Below are 21,826 nucleotides of genomic sequence, written 5' to 3' on the forward strand. Positions count from 1 at the left end.
CCATCCCTCCCTGTTTCCCTCACGGCACATCCTGCCTTCCCGCAAACCATCAGACTGGCTTATGACTTCCTTTGCATTCGGCATCCCCTGTAGAATGCCACCTACACGAGGTCAGGGGACTTTGCATATTTCGTTCACCCGATTTATCCCCACTCACCAGAACGGAGCCTGGCACCTAGCAGGCCCTCAGTGAGATTTGCAAGATAAAGAAGGGGTTAGAGAAATGCTGGGCTGGAAAATGTCAGCTTGGGACCTGCTTTAGGTTTCATTGGGTGTGTTCAAATTCCTCCAAAAGACGCTGAAGGGCATGTGGGTTTAACCTAATCCAAGGTTTTAGGTGGATTTAGATCTGGATCCCAAGGAATGTCGGGCCTTGGTGGAGACCTAGAGTCAAGATGATACATGATGGGAAAACATCAAAGCTGCCATCTTCTGACCAGCACAAACGTGTCCTTGTTGAAGCTGCAGGCTGCTTAACCCCTGCTTGGCCAGAGCCCATGGCTGCAGAGAGGTCGGCCTCTCCCTGCAGTCCTCTCTGAGCCTCTCACCCACTCGGGGAGCTGACACCCCCTCCTTTGGGCCCCGCGGACCCTCAGGGCCTCACACCCTCGACTCTTGCCCAGGAGGGCTGGCCTGGGCTCTCCTGCCCCTGGCTTTCATCCTGCCTCTTCCTGAGCATCAAGAGCCGATACAGCTTTGTCGAATGAACAAAAACTGATTTTACTTCAGCTGGTAAGCCTCACAGGACGCCACTTCGAAAGAAGAGAACTCGGCTGGGCACAGTGGCTCACACTTGTAATCTCAGCACTTTGGGAGGCCGAGGCATCAGATCACTTGAGGTCAGGAGTTCGAGACCAGCCTGGCCAACATAGTGAAACCCCGTCTCTACTAAAAATACCAAAATCAGCCGGGTGTGGTGGCGGGCACCTGTAATCCCAGCTACTCGGGAGGCTGAGGCAGGAGGATCGCTTGAACCCAGGAGGCGGAGGTTGCAGGAAGCTGAGATTGCGCCACCGCACTCCAGCCTGGGCGACACGGCCAGACTCCATCTCAAAAAAAAAAAAAAAAAAGGAACTGGCTAACACAACAGGCAAACCAGGTGTCAGTGACCCCTGTTTCTTGCATCTTTTAAATATCACTATTAAGAGGATTCTTGTAAATCAGATTTGATTCCTGATCTGCCCTATCCCTTCCCTGCCTTCACTAAAAATGATAATCTGTACAAAACTCATTAGAAAGTCCCTTCATTAGGCCGGGCGCGGTGGCTCAAGCCTGTAATCCCAGCACTTTGGCAGGCCAAGACGGGCGGATCACGAGGTCAGGAGATCGAGACCATCCTGGCTAACACGGTGAAACCCCGTCTCTACTAAAAATACAAAAAAACTAGCCGGGCGAGGTGGCGGGCGCCTGTAGCCCCAGCTACTCGGGAGACTGAGGCAGGAGAATGGCATAAACCTGGGAGACAGAGCTTGCAGTGAGCTGAGATCCGGCCACTGTACTCCAGCCTGGGTGACAGAGCGAGACTCCGTCTCAAAAAAAAAAAAAAAAAAAAAAAAAAGAAAGTCCCTTCACTAGCATCACTGCACTGCTGGCCACGCCCTGCACCCAGAGCCCTTGCCTCACCCAGATAGGAGCTCTGACCTCCCGGGTTGGGGAGGCTGGGGCAGGGTCCTGCTCACCTGGGGACCCCCACAGTCACATCAGTGCCTGCCTGCTGAACCCTTACGTGGGCTTCGTCTCACTGTGAGCTGGAGTCCAGGCGCGGCCTCTGATTGGCACAGGCTGCATGAGGTTTGGACCCCAATGAGAACAGGGTAAAGGGGAAGCACGCAGGAAGGGCTGGAGGGCAGCAGAGAGCACCTGGGGCCACAGGGCAGTGACGTAGGCAGAGCAGGGTGGCTCAGTGGCTCACTGGAGGGGCAGCCTAGGACAGTATGTGGCCCCTGGTCTGTGTGTCTACTGGATGAGTCAATGGGCCAGTCACCTGCATCCGGTGACCTTTGAGTGGTGTCCTAGGCATTAAGCCACATTTCAGGGACACTGTCATATGGAAACTCACGATACCCAGGAGTCTGGACTTGCACCCGCACTTAAAGAGAGAAGGACTGCCCTCTCAGCCATTCTGATGGTATTTCTTACATTTCAGGAAATCTAATGTATGTTTAAAATTTACAAGAAGGCAATGTGTTTGTCCTCTGGGACCCAAAGGAGATTAAAGATAACCCCAAAATTGGCCGGGTGCGGTGGCTCATGCCCATAATCCCAGCACTTTAGGAGGCTGAGGCAGAAGGATCACCTGAGGTCAGGAGTTTGAGACCAGCCTGGCCAACATAGTGAAACTCTGTTTCTACTAAAAATACAAAAATTAGCCTGGTGTGGTAGTGCGTGCCTGTAATCTCAGATACTCGAGGGGCTGAGGCAGGAGAATCGCTCGAACCCAGGAGGCGGAGGTTGCAGTGAGCCAAGATTGACACACTGCACTCTAGCCTGGGTGACAGAGAGAGACTGTTTCACAAAAAAAAGAAAAAAGATAACTCCAAAATGTATCAAAGACATTGGTGAGTAGAAGTCAGAATACATTTGATAGTAACTAAAATCCCCATTCACAAGCAAGGCCCAGAGAGTTGCTGAATCTGTGGCCTCAGTTTCTCTGTCTGCACATAGAGGGGTTACCCGGGCTGATGCCTCATTGTCTTTTATTTCAGTAAGTATTAGTAACAGTGGCTCCCTATTATGGGCTAAACTGTGTCTTCCCAAATCCATCTGGTGAAGTCCTAACCCCCAGTATCTCAGAATGTGACTCTATTTGGAGACAGGGACTTTAAATGGGTGATACAGTTAAATGAGGTCGTTAGGGCAGGCTCTAAACCAATAGGACTGGTGTCCTTCGAGGAAGCGGTGAGTAGGACACAGACACACACAGAGGGAAGGCCGTATGAGGACAAAGGGAGAAGAGGGCATCTACTGGCCCGGGAGAAGGGCCTCAGAAGGAACCCACCCTGCCGACACCTCAGTCTCAGGCTTCTGGCCTCCGGAACTATGAGGAGCCAGCGGTTGAACCGCTCTGCCTCTTGTACTCTGCTCTGGCAGTCCTGGAAAACCAATATACCGCCACGGTCTGGCTTTGTGGTGCTGGTTTCATAGGCGATCTCTGATTTTTTTCTTTTGGTGGTGGGGGCACGCAATCTCACTCTTGTCACCCAGGCTGGAGTACAATGAACGGTCTTGGCTCACTGCAACCTCCGCCTCCCGGGTTCAAGTGATTCTCCTGCCTCAGCATCCCAAGTAGCTGGGATTACAGGTGCTCGCCACCACGCCCAGCTGATTTTTGTATTTTTAGTAGAGACGGGGTGTCACCATGTTGGTCAGGCTGGTGTGGAATTCCTGACATCAGGTGATCCACCCACTTTGGTCTCCCAAAGAGATGGGATTACAGGGGTGAGCCACCGCGCCCAGGTGATCTCTGATCATTATGACAACCCCGAAAAGGAGGTATCATGGTACCTTTGAGCTGGCTCAGGTCACCCAGCCAGAAACCCACCCAGGTTGGTCCACCTCCCCAGCCCTTGTCCTTCCCAGGGCCAGGCTGGCTGCTGTCCGTGCAGATGGTACACAGAATGCTCAGTGCTCATCACCCAGCCTCACTGCAGAAAGGCCAGCGGCACCTATGACACTTCCAGCACTTCCTGCACCCGCTGCACGCCAGGATCACGGCTCCCACTCATCAGATGTCCCATAAATCCTGACTGCATGGTCTCCCAGTCAATTCAAGCCACGCGAGTTTCCTATTTTCCTTTGTGTGCTCTATAATGCTTTCGACTTTTCAAGAATTTCCTTCATCAGGATCTACGTTCTTCATCACGCTGGAAGGCAGCAGCCCACGCACACCCCAGCACAAACGCAAATCTACGGGATGAGGCCGGCGAGCCGTCCCCGTACATTCTTTCCGTGACAGCTCTCCAGCCCGCGCCCCTGGCTCCAAGCATCACGGCTGCTTAGACTCGGACTTGAGGCAGAAAAAACAAATGGATGGCAAATGCTGGCTGCTTCCACAGCCTCGCCTCCCAGGCGCGTACCCCGAGTTCAGATCCTCACATCATTGCTTACCAGCTGGACACCTGGGGAAAGCCTGGTCTCCTGCTCTGTCAAATGGGGTTCATAACAAAGTTCAATGAGATAATGTACATCAAAGGCTCCAAGGCCGGGCGCGGTGGCTCAAGCCTGTAATCCCAGCACTTTGGGAGGCCGAGACGGGCAGATCACGAGGTCAGGAGATCGAGACCATCCTGGCTAACAGGGTGAAACCCCGTCTCCACTAAAAAATACAAAAAACTAGCCGGGCGAGGTGGCGGGCACCTGTAATCCCAGCTACTTGGGAGGCTGAGGCAGGAGAATGGCATAAACCCGGGAGGCAGAGCTTGCAGTGAGCTGAGATCCGGCCACTGCACTCCAGCGTGGGCGACAGAGCGAGACTCCGTCTCACAAAAAAAAAAAAAAAAAAGGCTCCACATAAAGCAGGTGCTCCAGACGCTTGCTGGGGTTTTCACTATTATTTTTATGATGATGATCAGCGTGACCTAATCTCATCATTTATTCTTTTTTTTTTTTGAAATAGAGTTTCGCTCTTGTTGCCCAGACTGAAGTGCAGTGGAGCAATCTTAGCTCACTGCAACCTCCGCCTCCCAGGCGAGTCTCTGGCCTCAGCCTTCCAAGTAGCTGGGATTACAGGCACCCACCACCCATGCCTGTCTAATTTTTTTTGTATTTTTAGTAGAGACGGGGTTTCACCGTGTTGGCCAGGCTGGTCTCGAACTCCCGACCTCAGGTGGTCCACCCACCTCGGCCTCCCAAAGTGCTGGGATTACAGGCGTGAGCCACCGTGCCCGGCCTCTCATCATTTATTCTAAGCTTACATGGTCTCAGAATTTTCAGAGAGCTGGAGTCAATGTAGGGAGAGAAGAATAAAAACGGTCGATCCAGATGTTGGTTAGTGCCGAAGGTGAAAAACCGGCTGGTGAAACGCTTCACTCTGTGCCGGCTCCCCGGCATTTTGGGGGTCTGTAGGTGGTCCGTGTTTCCGTTCGCAAGGCTCTTTAGTCACATCATCTCCTCTGCTCCCCCACAACTGTCCCCCCTTTTTTTAAATCCATCCAGCCCGGATGGATCCAGGCCTGGGTGTCCAACCTCTCCCGAGAGGTCTGGCACACACTGTCCTTTCCTCCCCCACTTTCCTCTAAAGGAACACTGTTCCAGTCAAACAGTGGCCACTGGCAAACGTACCTGCATTCTTTGGATTCCGTGGCATATGGCAGCGAGCAGTCCTTCTGATTAGTGGCCATTCGCTGTCCATCTGCACAGCAGGCCTCCAGGAGGACATCCGCATCCACTGTGCAGGGAAGAGAACAAGCTGAGAGGTGGCTCACCACTCAACGGGCGGCGGGCCCCTCCCAGGTGCACCACCAGGACATGCACGTCCTTCTAACGACAACATCAGGCTGGGGGCACATCCCTTAGTCACTCTGCAAACCAGTACTGAAAACCCCACCAGGCCCCAGCTGGGAGCCCACACCCCACTCCTTCCTAGAAGAAAGGCCTGAATCCTCCCCTGTCTGAATCCAACTGGGACAGGGCTGCGGCTTAGCCCTGAGATCCAAGCACACATGATCCCTGCTCCAGTCACACGCTGGAGATGCTGATGCCGCCCCTGTCCAGCCGGGTCCCTGCCTTCACAGTCCAGCGGGCAAGAAAGCACTGCTGACAGAGGCAGGGCCACACTGCCGGCCCGCCCAGCCCAGCAGGTCAGGGAACAGCCGACACCACTCTTTCCAGAGGAGAGACTGCAAACAGGGAGGCGGCTCAAAATGCAACGAGCTGAGTCAAGTAAGAGTCTCTCGCCCAGGCTGGAGTGCAGTGGCGCGATCTCAGCTCACTGCAACCTCCACCTCCTAGGTTCAAGTGATTCTCCTGCCTCAGTCTCCTGAGTAGCTGGGATGACAGGTGCCCACCACCACACCCGGCTAATTTTTTGTATTTTTAGTAGAGATGGGGTTTCACCATGTTGGCCAGGCTGGTCTCGAACTCCTGACCTTGGGTGATCCGCCCACCTTGGCCTCCCAAAGTGCTGGGATTACAGGCGTGAGCCACCGCACCCAGCCTAAAAACCACCAATTCTAAACCAGCTTCTGTGACCCACATCTGTGTTTTCTCCTTTAATCTTGGGAGCAAAGGGGCAGGAGCCGGGACATAAGCCTCAAGCTACAGATGAGGAAACCAAGGCTGGTGATGGTTTCTGCCCTTGACCTACCACAAGACCCCCTCTCCTACAGAAACGGGGACCTGTGAGAAGACTGGTGAGGACAGGACTGGCAAAGCAGAGAGCACAGGTTCAGGAGGAACAGCAGTCTGGCCATCTTATCTCCCACTCACAAAAAGGGCAGATGAAAGGGTCACACACCAAGCAGCCGGCCCACACCCTCAGAGCCAGACCACAGCCCAAATGAGCTGGGCGCATAGGCCCTTGTGCCCCATGCCCCAGCCCAGGCTACAGCCCCAATGGGCACCCTCCCAGCCCCTCAGCTCACGGAAGGGAGACGACCCCATTGTGCCCCGAGGGAGGAGCAGCCGGGTGCCAGGTGCCCACATACTTGGCCCTCAGTCTAAAGGACTCAAACACCAGAAAGCATTAGCACCGACAGCCTCAGCTGCTGGGCAGAAGGTCACCTCTCGGCAGGACGTTACAAAACTGGGCTTTAAGAAGCACCACTTTTCCTTCCTAAAGGCTTTCCAGACCCTAGAGGGTAAATCCCACTGGGCTTGGCACCATTTCTGTTTCCGCACATACAACTGTGGGTGCTCTGCCTGAGCGCATTCTTCTTCCAGGCCAGGCCCTCGGGGTGGCCCAGAGGGAGGCTGCTGTCTGCTCGGTGAGGCAGCACCTTGCTACACCACCCTGTCGGTCATCCACCACTGTAAGCACTTCTAGACTATGCGGCCTTCAGATGCTCCATCCCGATCTCAGCAGGGGAGGAGGAGAAACTTCCAGAAACATTCCAGAATGGATAGGGTCCGTGCACAAATGAGCTGGAGCTCAGCCAGGCCATTCCACATGGCCACGAGGAGGGGGTCTCACCTAGAACCATGTCCCCCAGTGACAACTTCTGGGCTTTCCCTTTTCCCCAGGGCTTCCAGGAAACTCAGAGCTGCTTTCTGCAGTGCAAGGTAGACCCACCCTTCTTACTCTCACCCGGCTCCCCCAGGCTGGCAGGAAGAGCCCTGCAGTGGTGTGGGTAAGTGTGAAGGTCCGTCCCACAGCAAAGCCCAACAATGTCCATCAGCCTGACCACTCAGCCCATCCCCCACCTCAGGTGTCCCCTCTCCAACGATGGAACGTGAGATTCACCAGGAGCCAGAGATAACGTCAAATTGTCTGGAGTTGCGGGCCTCGCAGCACCAAAGCGTCATCCGGAGTGACAGCCACGTGATCATGGGGATAACCTTGAATGTTCCCATTCATTCATTCATTCATTCATTCTTGCTCTAATTCATTAAGAAAAGCAAAAGCACTCACTAAGCCAATGACCTTATCTGTTACAGATGAGACAGGCCGTGGTGCACTCCTGGATGAACATGATGTGATCCAGCCATGTGGCCTGACAGCGAGGCTGCTTTCCCCTGTGCAGCCAAGCCCAGTTCCCATCTGTCCCCACTCCCTTCATCCTTTCTGCAGCCAAGCCCGGTTCCCATGTCTGTCCCCACACTTCCTTCACCCCTTCTCTGGCCAGGCCCACTCAGCCCCCGCCTGCAGTTTCACCCTTGTGTCTTCTGCAGCCTGTCTCCTGTCCTAGCCCACCTCCCATGCCCTGTCACCTTCTCCTGGCCTGCCCCCCCGCATGGCTCAGGTGCCCCTCTGCTCCCACATCACCCTGTGCCTGGCACATGTCTCTCCATCCTCCAGCGCCCTGCCTGCCTGCCCTACACTCATAGCCACAAATGTCTTGAGGGCAGGCTCTGTCTCCTGTCCTTGTATACCCCCAGCATCCATGCCAGCATGTGGCAGCTACAGAGCTGAGTGGAAAGAGTGTAAGCTTTGGAGCCAAAGGCTGTTTGGCTCTCTAACCCTGGGCAGGCGGCATCGTCTCTCTGAACCACAGCTTCCCCAGTGGGAGAACGGGGCTTGCACTATCTTCCCAGGGTTGCTGAGAAGAGGGATGCACTTTATAAAGTTCCAAGCGCACAGAAAGCTCTCTGTAAACTGGCTGGAGGATTAAACCATCGAAGGGGATTGACTTATCGCTACTCATAAGAAATGGGGAAGACACAGCCGGGTGCTGGTGTGCAGAATCCCCCGCGGGTGAGCTGCGGCCCCAGAGCCTCCTTCGGACTCTGAGAAAGGAAAACACATGGGAGGGCAGGCTCCCATGGCCCTGGGAACTCTGCACCCAGAGCTGCAGAAATGGTTTGGAAATGCTTCCTGCTGGGGAGCCTGGGCACTGTGAACCTTAATCTCAGCAGGACAGTGAAAATCAAATGTGAAGTCCTTCGGTCTTCTGGAAACTTGGAAGTTAGCTCCCATCTTCTGAGCAGCCCCAGAGCTGGAACTCTGCAAAGCAGAGCCGTCTGGGGGCTGTGCCCGAGGGAAGCTGAGCTCACCCCATCATTAGCCAAGGGAGAGCTCCTGCACAGCCCCATCAGAGAGTCCACGAAGAGCCGAGCAGGGACCATGGCCAGGCTGGATGGTGACGAGGCAGAGGCATGGGGAGGGGGCCTGAGAAGTGGACGATCATCCTCACTGTAACACTCACCAATCAACTGCCAGGCCCTGACCCACATGGGCCTACAGACAAGGCCCCTCTCATTCACCGGCTCTCACCCCTCGACCCCTTCCATTCATTCTGCTATCATCCTGCCTGGGCTCCACATGGAATTAAGAACAGAGGAAGCTGAAAAGCGTCATGAACATAAACGTTAAGGTGTCCCTGTTCCCACCCAGGCTGTGCTGCACCCACCACAGACCAGTGTGCGGCCAGCTCCTCACAGGGCTCAGTGGCCTCCACGCCCTCCTGCCCACTGCTCTCACCCACGGGTCCTGGGCCCTGGGTTCTGGCATCAGGCTCAGTCCTGGCAGCCTCCAACACTGTTCTTTCTTGCTCCTCCTGAATTAAAACCTCCTTTGGGGGCCAGAGATGGTGTCTTCCTCCTCTCACTGTCCATGTCGCACCTGCCCATGCCCAGCACAAACATCATGGCTCAGTAAGCACCGGTTAAACAGAGCCAGGGGAAGGGGCCCGATCAGCAAGACCACTCTTGACATGCAAAGGCTGCTGGGGCAGGATCCTCTGCCCCCACAAACAAGCCTCCTCCTCCTCCATCATCCCAGGGGATGGAGGCAGTGACCCCCCAGGAAAATCCTTAGGGGTCAGAGCCCACCCACACAAAATACGGGGCTCGTTAGAATTTCGGCAAAAGCCAGGGATGAGCTGGGGGTCGGGGAGTGGCTGAGGCTACAGAACTGCGTTTCTTAGCCTTGGAGATATGCCTCGATTTCCCTGGTGGGCTCAGCACTGGCTACCTCCCACCCATTGGAGGAAAACTGAGCTTCAGGAAGAGGGGCCTGGCATCATGGCTCCAGTTCCCAACAAAAGTACTATCTGCAGCAGGTTAAAGATGTGTGTAGCCCACACAAGAAAAGGTGTGTCATTAACTTGTGTTCCAAAGCAAGGGCACCGACCTCTTTACAAGCTTACCTTGGGACAGGGTGGGAACAGGTTCCCTCAAGCACAAAACTAACCCCACTCCCATCCCTCAGACATATCCTTTCCAAGACACATTCTGATTAGAAAGGAAGAAAAGTTGTCTCTGTCCCCTTTTAAATAAACAAGCTTGGCCGGGTGCGGTGGCTCACGCCTGTAATCCCAACAGGTTGAGGTGGGTGGATCATGAGGTCAGGAGTTCGAGACCAGCCTGACCAACATGGTGAAATCCCGTTTCTACTAAAAATACAAAAATAGTGCACGCCTGTAGTCTCAGCTACTTAGGAAGCTGAGGCAGAAGAATCACTTGAACCTGGGAAGCAGAGGTTGCAGTGAGCCAAGATCACACCACTGCACTCCAACCTGGGTAACAGAGCAAGACTCCGTCACAAAATAAAATAAACAAGCTTCACTCTGGTTATGAAAATCAAGAAAGGCCAGTAAGGCAGGTACGGTGACCCAGGAGGACAAGAGTACCTATGAGGTCCCTAGAGGAGTTAAATCTGTACGGAATTTGTCAAAGACAGGAAGTAGAAGGATAGGTGCCAAAGGCTGGGGGAGGGAGGACGGAGAGTTAGTATTTAACAGTTTGGGAATATGAAAAGTTCTGGAGATGGAGGGTGGTGATGACTGTACAATAATGTGACTGTGTTTAATATCATTGGACCGTACACTTAGAAATGGTTAAAATGGGCCGGGCGCAGTGGCTCACGCCTGTAATCCCAGCTACAATTAGCCGGGTTTGGTGGGGTGCACTTGCAATCCCAGCTACTCAGGAGGCTGAGAGACAGGAGAATCACTGGAACCTGGGAGGTAAAGGATGCAGTGAGCAGGGATTATGCCACTGCACTCCAGCCTGGGCGACAGAGTGAGACTCTGTCTCAAAAAAAAAAAAAAAAAGGAAATGGTTAAAATGGCACATCCTATGTGACACATATTTTACCACAATAAAAAGTACATTTCTTAAGCAAAATAATTTAGTGTTTGTTGGCCATCTTGTAACATCCTGCATTATGAAAGCAATCAGATGTTTTGCCCATTGATTTACTTGCCTTCTTCAATCAATGTTGTTTTCATGCAGTAATCTGAACAGTGTCAAGTGAATTAATTTAATAGATTGTATTTCAGAATGTTCTGTAGAGCAGTTTGACCATGTATGCAATGGTTTACATGGCAAGCTATGAAACTTCAAATGAGACTTAAAATGTTCAGTAAAAAACAGCTTGCAACTTTGCAACCAAAATAAAGATGACTTAACAACTTTAAAAGAACAACAACAACAAAAGGCCAGGCGTGGCGGCTCAGGCCTGTGATCCCAGCACTTTGGAAGGCAGAGGTGGGAGGATGGCTTGAGCCCAGGAGTTCAAGGTTGCAGCGGGCCATGATTGCACCACTGCACTCCAGCCTGGGGGACAGGGGGAGACCCCATCTCAAAACAAACAAAAATCCTAAAAACAAGGATCTTAGCTACCCGGTGTGTCCTGTGAGGGTGGGGAGATGGGGGTGGGGAAGGGCCTGAGGTCCAGCCCCACCCTGGCTGTGCCTCCAGCATCCCTGCAGGCACTTCCAGTTGCTCATTTACCTGGGGATCGGGTCACCTGTGGATATCCAAACACCGGATGTCCTGAGCTTCACTGCCCCATCACACAGGCTGGGGACCATCTGAGGCCCACGGAGGCACCTCCCACCTCACTCTCCTACCCACCTGCTCATCAAGTGCTACCCCATGTGGTGCCTTCTCAGTGCCTGCCCAGGACCCTCAGCCAGGCTGGGGCGGGGGCAAAGAGGGGACTGGGGCTAAAAGATCCCCCACGCCAACTCCACACCTCATGGCTACCAAGAGTTCTGCAGGGGTCGACAGCATCCAACCAACTGCCTAATCAGTCAGCCCCCCACCTTCAGAAGGGTGTAAAGTCAAGGCCATTTGTACACAAACCCTAGGGCATCCGAGCAGCCCTGGAACACTGTGAGTCAGGAGGGTAATGTTGGCCAAACGAAGCCACGCCTGCTTCTTCTATCCCCGACCACCGACAGCTGTGAGCAGGTCTGAGATCCAAAAATTACCTCTGACCAGTCCCACACTGGACACCCACCCAAGCCGGACAGGCACTCGCTGGAAACTCCACGCTGGGATGTGGGGGCTCAAGAGAGAAGCAGGGCCTCAGGGGACCTAAGGGGAATCTTCTCTCCCAGACCATTTCCTGTTGTTTCTCAGGAGTCTCAATCAACCAGTCTCAATCTGACCCTGCCTCTGACCACGTGAGTTAGATCCAAAGCATAATATTAGATATAAACCAAGAGCAAACTCTTTCAAAATCTTGTTAACCTTCAACTCGAACGTTCCCAGGGAAGGCAACACTGCAGGTTAAAACTGCTCAGCCTTGAATCTGGCTCCCTCCCTTACTAAGACTCAGGGTGCCTCATTTCCTTCATCTGTAAAAATAGGGGAAGAAGCCGGGAGCGCTGGCTCACGCGTGTAATCCCAGAGCTTTGGGAGGCCGAAGTGGGCAGTCATCACTTCAGGCCAGGAGTTCGAGACCAGCCTGGCCAACATGGTGAAACGCTGTCTCCACTAAAAATACAAAAATTAGCTGGCATGGTGGCAGGCGCCTGAAATCCCAGCTACTCAGGAGGCTGAGGCGAGAGAATCGCTTGAGCCCGGGAGGCAGAGGTTGCAGTAAGCCGAGATCGAACCACTGCACTCCATACTGGGTGAGAGTGAGACTGTCAAAGAAAAAAAAAACAAAACAAAAGCCAGGCGTGGTGGCTCACACCTATAATCCCAGCTACTCGGGAGGCTGAGGCAGGAGAATCACTGGAACCCGGGAGGCAGAGGTTGAAGTGAGCTGCAACCTCCAGATCCAGAGGAGGCAGGAGGATCACCTGAGGTTGGGAATTTGAGACCAGCCTGACCAACATGGAGAAACCCTGTCTCTACTAAAAATACAAAATTAGCCAGGCGTGGTGACGTATGCCTGTAACCCCAGCTACTCAGGAGGCAGAGGTTGCAGTGAGCTGAGATTGTGCCATTGCACTCCAGCCTGGGCAACAAGAGTGAAACTCTGTCTCAAAAAAAAAAAGCATGGGGGAAGACTGATGAGACAATCCAGGAAAAGTGCTTACATCAGCGCACTGACCACAAGAAAAAACAGAAGCTTCACAATTAAACAAAGGGAAAAGTTCCGGCGCCAGGATAGGGAGAACATTCTTTTTCAAAGGAAGCACACACTCCTCCAGGCTGACACGGTGCCCAACGGCCAATACGCCACCACGTCCACCACCTCTCTTCAGGAGAGAGACATGCCTGCCAGAGTAACTGGATGGAGATGGCTCAGTTCACAGGCCTCAGATACCGTTTGTTGCCTGGGACAGCTGCTAAAACTACATTTTTTCCAGGTGACTTAAGCGTCCATAAAGATTATGGTATAGATCAGTGGCATGCCCCAGGTTCCAAGGCATGCAGAGAAACAGGTCACATGGCCTGCAGGGACCATGCCCTAGACGCCTGGGAAGGATATGGCCACGTGCTCTTTCTAAGAATACAGATGCTCAGAGAGATTCTGTACCACTCCTTGGGTGGAAGCTTCCAGAACGTCAGCCTGCTAGCTGTAAACATCGCAGAAGCTTTGGGCAATGTCTGATCCCATTCCTGGAAGCCCGTGAGCCACTAGGATCTTAATACCCAGGTTGCTGACCATGCAGATTGTCACAGAGGGGAGACTGGGGGCTGGGAACCCAGAGGCCTGGAATCTGCTTCTGATCTCACGGCTGAGAGTTTTCCCACCCGGAGCAAGTCCGGGCCTCAGTTTTTTCATTTACAAACTGAATGGAGTTTGGGAATATGAAAAGTTCTGCAGATGGAGGGTAAATGGAGGAATGGAGGATTTCGCCTGCAGTTAAGAGCAGGCTTCCCAAATCCCACCCCGTGTACAGGCATTGCTCTGACAAAATTTCCACTGGGTTGCAACAAAATAGGGTGAAATCAAAGCAGGACCCAGGGACCTCTACAAAGCCTGCCCGATTCCATCTACAATGCTGTCTTTTATTGTGAGACCGCGTCCTTCCAAAATCCGGGGCATCAAAATGTTCCCTACCTCTATGAAGTGGTGACGATACGAGATGGTGGTTGATTAGGTGTCTATTTTTTTATTTTAATATCCTCATCGGGCAAACGAGGATATTTTAAAAGTTGCAAAGCTCCGTGAATAGCTGGGGATGAAGAAAGGGCATGTGATGAGAAGCCAGCCTCAATTTCTTGATTTCCTCTGCTCAAGCTCAAACACTCAGCGGCAGCTGAGGGCGTCAGGAGTTTTGAAAAGTGAATGGGAGCTTGAGGCTTTGTTCCCTGTGCCTCCTGGACTCACCACCCAAAAGGATCATGCCCCCGCCCCACCTGCCCCATAGCGTTGTCTAAAGCTACAGCAAAGAGTTGGAGTGGCCTCCGTGGTGTCCAGAACCAAGGTACCAAAAAGCCTGAAATGCAACGAGATGTCAACCACAGAGACTCTGATGGAAAGTTCCAACCAAACAGGACTGGGCGACTACTCCCAACCCCCACCTGCGCCCTGCCCCTCCAAGCCTGGGAAGCCAGCAGGGATCCAGCCAGATTGGCCTACGTCCCTGCATCCCTTACAGGTCCAGGATGAGGGCAGACTTGTGTGCCCTCTTCAAGACCACCTGGCCTCTGAAGGAGGAAGCAGGACAAACCGGAGCCTGCTCTTAGGGCTCCTGGCCCCATACTCAACACAAGACCTGCCTGTGTCCACTGCTGAGCCTGTTCCCAGCATCTGTCACAGAGATGACAGGGGTCTTGGGTGGTGAACCAGCCGGGAGAAGGCAGCAAGAGGGGAGGAGCAGCAGGCACCTGTCTGGGAAAGTGAGAAGCATTCTCCCCACAGCTCCCTCCAGGCAGCTCTGGCCCAGGCAGCAACTTCCTGCATCAGCCCAGTGTACAGAGGGGCATCCTCATCCTTCTGCAACATCCCATCCTGCTCCAGGGGCCTCCTGGGCTTCCAGGACGCATCTTCCCCGGTGTTCCTCTCGCTGCTCTGGCCACCTGTCATGCATCCTACGCACCTGGCATTTGGAACCTGGAGCGTCACAGGCTGGAGGGTCTCAGGACACTTGCTCTCCTCAGGCCAGCTTGTTCATGCCACACCGGCTCAAAGATCCCTTCCTCCAGGAAGTCCTCCCTAACTACCACCAATGCACACACATATGCACATACACATGTATGCACATGGGACATATATGTTTTCTTTCTTGCATGGTCTCTTTGTACCCTGAGCTGCCCAGCACTTGGCACAAATAATTAACTCTGTACTTAGTGCCATGAGGCTAAGCCAGACAGTCTCATTCTGCATCCTGCCCCCATGCCTGCCCTGAGCAGTCATTCAATAAACGTCTGTGAATGAATGAATGCACAAATGAGCTCACGTGATCCTAGCTATTCTATGAAAGGGGGCAAAGAGAGAATCACCGAGTTGCCCGAGGCCATGCAGCCTCTGCAAAGGCAGGCTTCAGATCCAGCTGTGACTCGAAAGCTCACACACACCCCACCATCACACTCCAAAGGAAATAGGCTTCCCCCTGAACTAGACTTAAAGATTCAAGTCTTCTAAAGGTGCGTGAGGCTGGCCGGGCATGGTGGCTCACACCTGTAATCCCAGCACTTTGGGAGGCTGAGGTGGGCAGATCACGAGGTCAGGACCACCCTGGCCAACATACTGAAACCTCGTCTCTACTAAAAATACAAAAAATTAGCTGGGCATGATGGCGGGCGCCTGTAATCCCAGCTACTCAGGAGGCTGAGGCAGGAGGATTGCTTGAACCTGGGAGGCGGAGGTTGCAGTGAGCCGAGATCGCACCCATGACAGTGCGAGATTCCATCTCAGAAAAAAAAAAAAAAAAAAAAAGATACATGAGGCTGTCCAGTGTGCTGGTGAGGGGTATGGCATCAGGGCCAAGCTGCCCAAGCTCGAATCCTGGTGCTGCCACTTAGCAGCTGTGCGCCCACGGGCTTGCTACCTGGACTCTCTGGGCCTCTATGTCCCCCCATTGATGAGGGGGACAATGAGAGCACCTCCTTTGCAGGGCTAGGGTAAGGGCATAGCTAAGTAACACAGGTGAACTGGGGCAGGGGTGGGGCATGAAGGGGCGAGTCCCCATGCTGTGGGGAGACCACGCTGGGTGTACAGGTGTTGGGTTTCCATCCTCAACCCACCACACGCATCAGTGACTCTCAGGAATGGCACTGTGTGGGTCCACAGAGGAGTTCTAGGCCAAAACAAGAAGCCAGGCTTCGTACCTAGGTAGCAAAACTCACAGGACCTTTTCACTCAGTGGGTGACGGGATCCAAAAGGAAAAATAGGGCCAGGCGCGGTGGCTCACGCCTGTAATCCCAACACTTTGGGAGGCCGAGGCGGGTAGACCACTTGAGGTCAGGAGTTCGAGACCAGTCTGGCCAACATGGTGAAACTCCATCTCTACTAAAAATACAAAAATTAGCCAGATGTGGTGGCGCATGCCTGTAGTCCCAGCTACTCAGGAGGCTGAGGCAGGAGAATGGTTTGAATGCAGGAGGTGGAGGTTGCAGTGAGCCGAGATCACACCACTGCCCTCCAGTCTGGCCAGCAGAGTGAGACCCCATCTCAAAAATAATAGTAAAAAAATAAAAACAGGTTCAAAACAACACTGGATCACCTATTTCGTAGGGCTGCTGAGAAGACGACATTCATTACTAAATGTAAAGCATTTCACCTATAATAATTACCCAGAGGACCTTCACATCTCATAGTGAAGGAAACAGAGGCAGAGAGTTTGTGGGTGTCATCGAGATCTCTTCAGGCACTTTCAGAATTGAGACCAACACACAGCTTCCTAACCCCCTTCTAAAGTTGGCTCCGCACAGTGTAGTAACCCGTAAATAACCTGTAAGCAGCTAGGGTGACGGGCGTCCCGCTCCCTCCCACCCTAGCCTCTAGTTAGGACCACTGTGGGGTTAAAGGAGGTGGGGCACAGCCCAGCTTTAGGCCCAGCCCCAGCCCCGCTCCTCGCTGGGTGACTTGGGTGACTTGTGGCAGATGACTTAGCCAGCCCTGAGCTCCCCTCCAGCTTGAGGGGGTCTCCGATCCCAGGGAAGTTGACACAATGGTTCCCCACTCCCACCCTGTTCAGTTATGGGGCCACATGTGAGATCATGACAAGGAAACTGGAACCATATGGAGCCTACAAAAGGATTCATTCATCAAATTGTTATGATTTGCTATTCTGCAAAAGGAAAATCTTGTTGTATAAAATATGCTGGCAAAATAACTACATGCCTTCTTAGAACTGTTCTAATAAACTTCACCTGAAAAGCGGCCCTGCCCAGGTGCCCAGTGCTCAGAGCCCAGCTTTAAAGTCTCACCAGGTCGGGGAAGCTGCTGGAGAAGTCGCTAGACAGCACAGTCCCCCCAGTGGTGAGGAGGGGGTGGAACTGGAAGGAGCTGGAAGGAACTGGAAGGAGCTGGAAGGAGCTGGAAGGAACTGGTGGAACTGGAAGGAACTGGAAGGGGGTAGAAGGAGGGGGTTTCCCTGGAAATCTCATGTTTTCTGTTCCTTCCAGGTCTTTGGCCCTGCCATTTCCCCTGCCAGGAACACCCTTTCCCCCATCCTCCCAGCCCCACTCACAGACTTAGCCACTGCCTTTTCCTCCTCAGGTTCCCAGTTTGCATGCCGCTTCCTCCAGGAAGTCTTCCCTGACTCTGCCAGTAGGGCTCAGTTCATTTTTCTGGATCTCCTAGGGAATGTGAGTTGCATGGACGGGAGGGGGGGTTGGGGGGGACCAGGTACCTCTCCTTTCCTGCCACAGCCACAAGATATAGAGCAGTGTCTGGCACTGAGCTGTCCCTTTGTGAATGAATGACTGAATGGCTAAGAACACCACCTTTCCCGACACAGGTTTGGCACTGACAGCTGCCAGTCCTGTAGCTCCATGGGGCCTTCTTCTCAGCGCCTGGCTGGGAAATTCAGCAGTAGTAGAACATTCAGAGGCATCTTGGGGAGAATGATTCTGGGGTGTTGGCAGAATCGTGCTCTTCCCGTGCTCCCCTCACATCTAGCCCCATCTCCTCCAAAGAGCTTCCAGGGAGCCCCCAAGGGCTGTGAAAGCACCTGGTGCCAATACGTCCTAGGGAAGGGGACAACAGGAATAATAGCTAACATTAATAATAGAGCTGCTGGCCAGCACGGTGGCTCATGCCAGTAATCCCAGCACTTTGGGAGGCCGAGGCAGGTGGATCACCAGAGGTCAGGAGTTCGAGACCAGCCTGGCCAACATGGTGAAACGCTGTCTCCACTAAAAATACAAAAATTAGCTGGGCGTGGTGGCGGGCGCCTGTAATCCCAGTTGCTGGGGAGGCTGAGGCAGAAGAATTGCTTGAACCCGGGAGGCAGAGGTCGCAGTGAGTCGAGATCATGGCATTGTACTCCAGCCTGGACGACAAGAGCGAAACTCTGTCTCAAAAATAAAATAATAATAATATAGCTGCCATGATAGACACCATCCTAGGTTCTCTCTCTTAATCCTCAAGGCAACCTAAGAAGTAGGTTTTTGTTCTCTTCATTTTACAAATGAGAAAACCACCAAAGCATATCGTGGCTTTTTCTGATGCAAACTGATTTCTAGTCTCACAAGGCCTGTGGAGCCTCCAGCACCTGAACGTGAGTCAGCCGCGTGCCCCTCCTCCTGCCCCACACACCTGCAGGGGTGGCAAATGCAGCCCTGAGTTGGGGTCCCTCAGCAGGGCCAGGAGCGGGGCCCCAGGAGCAGGGTGTGAGCTAGAGCTGTGGGTGTGGCAGGAGAGGCCCCAGAGCTGACCCCCAGGGCACAGAGTCTCATCTTCACGCATTGGGTGCCCTGAACCCCACCTCCTGACTGGGAAATTTCCAGGAGTGGCGGCACAGACCACATGTTTTCAAGCCAAGTCCTCCCTGGTCTTTGTTCTCCCTCCCAACTTTCTTTTAATCAGTTGGAAATGCTGCCCAGCCGCAGCCAGAGGCCAAGAAAGCTTTGGAGAAAACACAATCGTCTTTTCCTAACACCTCCTCCTCTCCTCTCCCTCCCACCCAGCTCTCAGTAAAGCCCAACGGGACGGACAGACACAGGACAGACAGGCGGCTCCTCTCGGCCCTTTGGCAAGAAAGATCAGCGCCCTTCTCCATTTAAGTGGCCGTCACCAAAGGAGTTTCTGCAGATCAGCTAACAGGCTCACCGTCTGCAGCCCCACAGCTCTCGGAGAGCAGGGGTGGTGCCACTTGTGGCCTTACACACAGGGCTCGGGGGCCTCACAGCTGCAGACAGGGGCCAGGCAGTCTTCCAAAGCCCCTTCCCAAACCGTACCAGATTAAACCTGCTGAAACTCAAAGACACTTCTTCCCAAAAGAAACAAAAGGCCCACAGGACATCCAGCTGTTTTTATCGAACTGTGCAATTAGGAGGCTTTTTGAAACCCTTCCACTTACAAACTTCTCTGTGGAAAAGGATCAGCGGCGCAGTGAGCCACTCCGGCCCGCAAGTCCTGGGGTGTTCATTCAGTCACACACGCACAGGGAGAAATTGTTCACAAACCGTAGACAGAAAAGAACAGTGAGAGAGAATGCAGAGACTCGCGGGCCGGGGAGAGTTTTACCACGCCTTCTCTCAGGCCCTCAGCTTCCTCATCTATACAATCAGGGGTCTCTGAGCCTCCTTCCTTTTCTAACAGGGGTCTCCGATGTCCCACCCGCCCACCACCCAGGGCCCCTCTGGCTTTTCCCTCTAGCTGGCAGCCACCCAGCCGCCTGCTGCTTGCTGGAATGCCTTCTTCCCACGCTCCCCTTGCATCAAGCTCCATCTCTTCTAAGGAGCCACCAGGGAGACCCCAGGGGCTGAGAAGGCTCCTGGTGCCAACACTGAGCTCTGCGCCTCCCCACACCGTCTCCAACCCCAGGAGGTGCCCAGGCCGTGCCCAGCACCGCCTGAACAATCAGAGCTCCACGGGGCTCTGCTGCAGCGAGTCCAGAAAGCTCTGTAGAGCTCAGCTCCCCGCCTCCCCTCCCCCTCCAGCCCCTTTCAACCCCCTTCCTGGAATCCCCCGGTGAGCATTGATCGGGACAAGTGACCCTTTGACTAACAAAGGCGGTCACCAGAGGTTAAAAGGAACTCAACTAAACCAGGGATTAAGACTCAGGATTCCGAGGGTGGTCTGGGGCACTCCCCTGGACCGGGGCCCCCGGAGAAACAAAGACGCCAGGAGTGCTGGGCCTGGCTAGTGGCCCTGAGAAGCCATGGGTCAGCAGAGAGGTCACAGGTCATGTCTCTGCCACCCAGCAGCTGCTCTGATCACAGCACCTCGTGGTGGTCCCCCCAGGGACCAGGCCTTGAGGGTTAGCAGGGAGAAAAGCGCAGGCTGGGTGGGCACTGTCCCGGAACTGTCAGTCCCAGGGTTGAGGCCTAAGGTCTGGGCCATCGATCAGATCTGCTATTGGAAACTCCATCCCCCTTGCCACTGGTGGAAGTGACCTGTCCTCAGTCCCCGCTGAGCACCGCCCGGCAGAACCACTGCCTTGGGTCCTCTGTCCCAGAAGGGAGGCAGCGAGGAGGTGGCCAGGTCCGCAGCCCCTCGATCCTCCCAGCTATGGCCCCCAAAACCTCCAGGTTGCTCCCCGGCTTTCTCGTGTCTTCCTCTCCAGCCCCTATCCCAGGACTGCCAGTGTCTCCTGGGGAAATGACTGCTTCCCACCCAACAGGCTCAATTTTCACATCCGAAAGCTGGGTACAACAGCCCCTACCTGGGGGAGGAGGCGGGAAGCGGTGAGGAAAGATACCCGAGGGCGCTTCCAGCGCCAAGTGCAAGGCGCCCTGGGCTCGGTAACCCCCAGCCAGCGGCCCCCAGCCCAGCCAGCGCCCCTGAACCCCCAGGGCCCGGGGTGGGGCCCCCGGAGCCGGCTGGATTTGCCAGGATTGGGGTAGGAGGGTGTGTTTGAGAGGTGGGGGAATCAGGTTTTGAAACAGGTCCCCAGGCCGGGGAGGAGATGAGGGCCGGAGCTGGCCGTGGGGGAGGGGAGGTTATCGCCGGGGCCTCGGCGGTGACTGTCCGGGGGCGCCACGCAGGGCAGCGTACGGACTCCGAGTCCCCGTGGTTCCGAAACTCGCAGGGAGCGCGAGGCCGAGGGGGTGGGGACCCTAAGTGGGGTCGGCGGACCCGGGACGCCCCTACCTCCGGCCGCCAGCAGCGCGAGGCCGCCGAGCAGCAGCAGCGGAAGCGGGACCCGGCGCGACGGCGCGGCGCGCTCCATGGGCGGCGGGCGGCGGGCGGCGGGCGGCGGCGGACAAAGGCGCGGGCGCGGTCCTGGGGCAGCGGCGCGGGCTCCACGCTCCGGCCGAGCCTCGGCAGCCAACGCTGGGCCAGGGCCGCGCCGTTCAATTATCCCGCCCGGGAGGAGGGCGCGGCGGAGGCGGGGCCGCGGGTCGCCTGGTCCTCCCTCCCCGGCGCCCCCTGCCGCGGCCCTCCGGGACCCTCCCTCCCCGCACCCCGGCTGCGAGGGGCGCGCGCCCACGACTGGGGGCGAGGGCCTGGACCCCAGACTTCCCCGGAGGGGGCACAGAGGGGGAGCCTTCGGGCCGAATGCCCCCAGCCCTATCCCCCAACTCTCCGTGAAACCTGATCCCCTCCTCCCCCCACCCCCTCTCGATGGGCGGGCTCAGGATCAAAGGTTAGCCCCTCCCGACTCCGCGCGTAGGAGCGGGGACCTGGGCCTGAAGTGGAGACCCGGCTGCTGGGGGGACAGGAGTGGGCCCTACCGCCAAGCCCGCACCCTCGGCCCGGAGGCTGCAGGTCGGTGACCCCAGGCGTGTCCCGGGGTGGGACCCGGCTCTGCCCTCAGAGACAGGGACAGTTGGGCCAGGCTAACAGACAACCAAAATCCCAACGTGTGCTGGGCTCACCCGGGACACCAGAGCCTGAGGGAGAGACCTGGGAAGTCACCGAGGCTGCAGGGGGAGGCAGCTGTGGCGCTGGGCCTGCGGGAGCTGCTTCTTGTGGAATTCATGGCT

The 21,826-nt window shown here is 54.9% G+C and overlaps 1 protein-coding gene across 2 annotated transcripts in view; it reads right to left on the bottom strand.

The window, feature by feature from the left end:
* FBLN1 (fibulin 1) overlaps positions 1 to 21,228 on the bottom strand; it is a 98,393-nt gene extending 77,165 nt beyond the window's left edge. For both annotated transcript variants that reach the window (XM_031656193.1, XM_031656194.1), the window contains exons 1-2: positions 20,991 to 21,228; positions 5,281 to 5,386 (exon numbers count right to left, since the gene is read on the bottom strand). In XM_031656193.1, coding sequence (XP_031512053.1) covers positions 5,281 to 5,386; positions 20,991 to 21,069 — 185 coding nt within the window. In that variant the 5' untranslated portion in view covers positions 21,070 to 21,228. The remainder of the gene's footprint in view (positions 1 to 5,280; positions 5,387 to 20,990) is intronic.
* Between the last annotated feature and the right edge of the window lie 598 nt (positions 21,229 to 21,826).

Source organism: Papio anubis, chromosome 16 (assembly GCF_008728515.1).
Source record: "Papio anubis isolate 15944 chromosome 16, Panubis1.0, whole genome shotgun sequence".
In the NCBI taxonomy this organism is placed as follows: domain Eukaryota; kingdom Metazoa; phylum Chordata; class Mammalia; order Primates; family Cercopithecidae; genus Papio; species Papio anubis.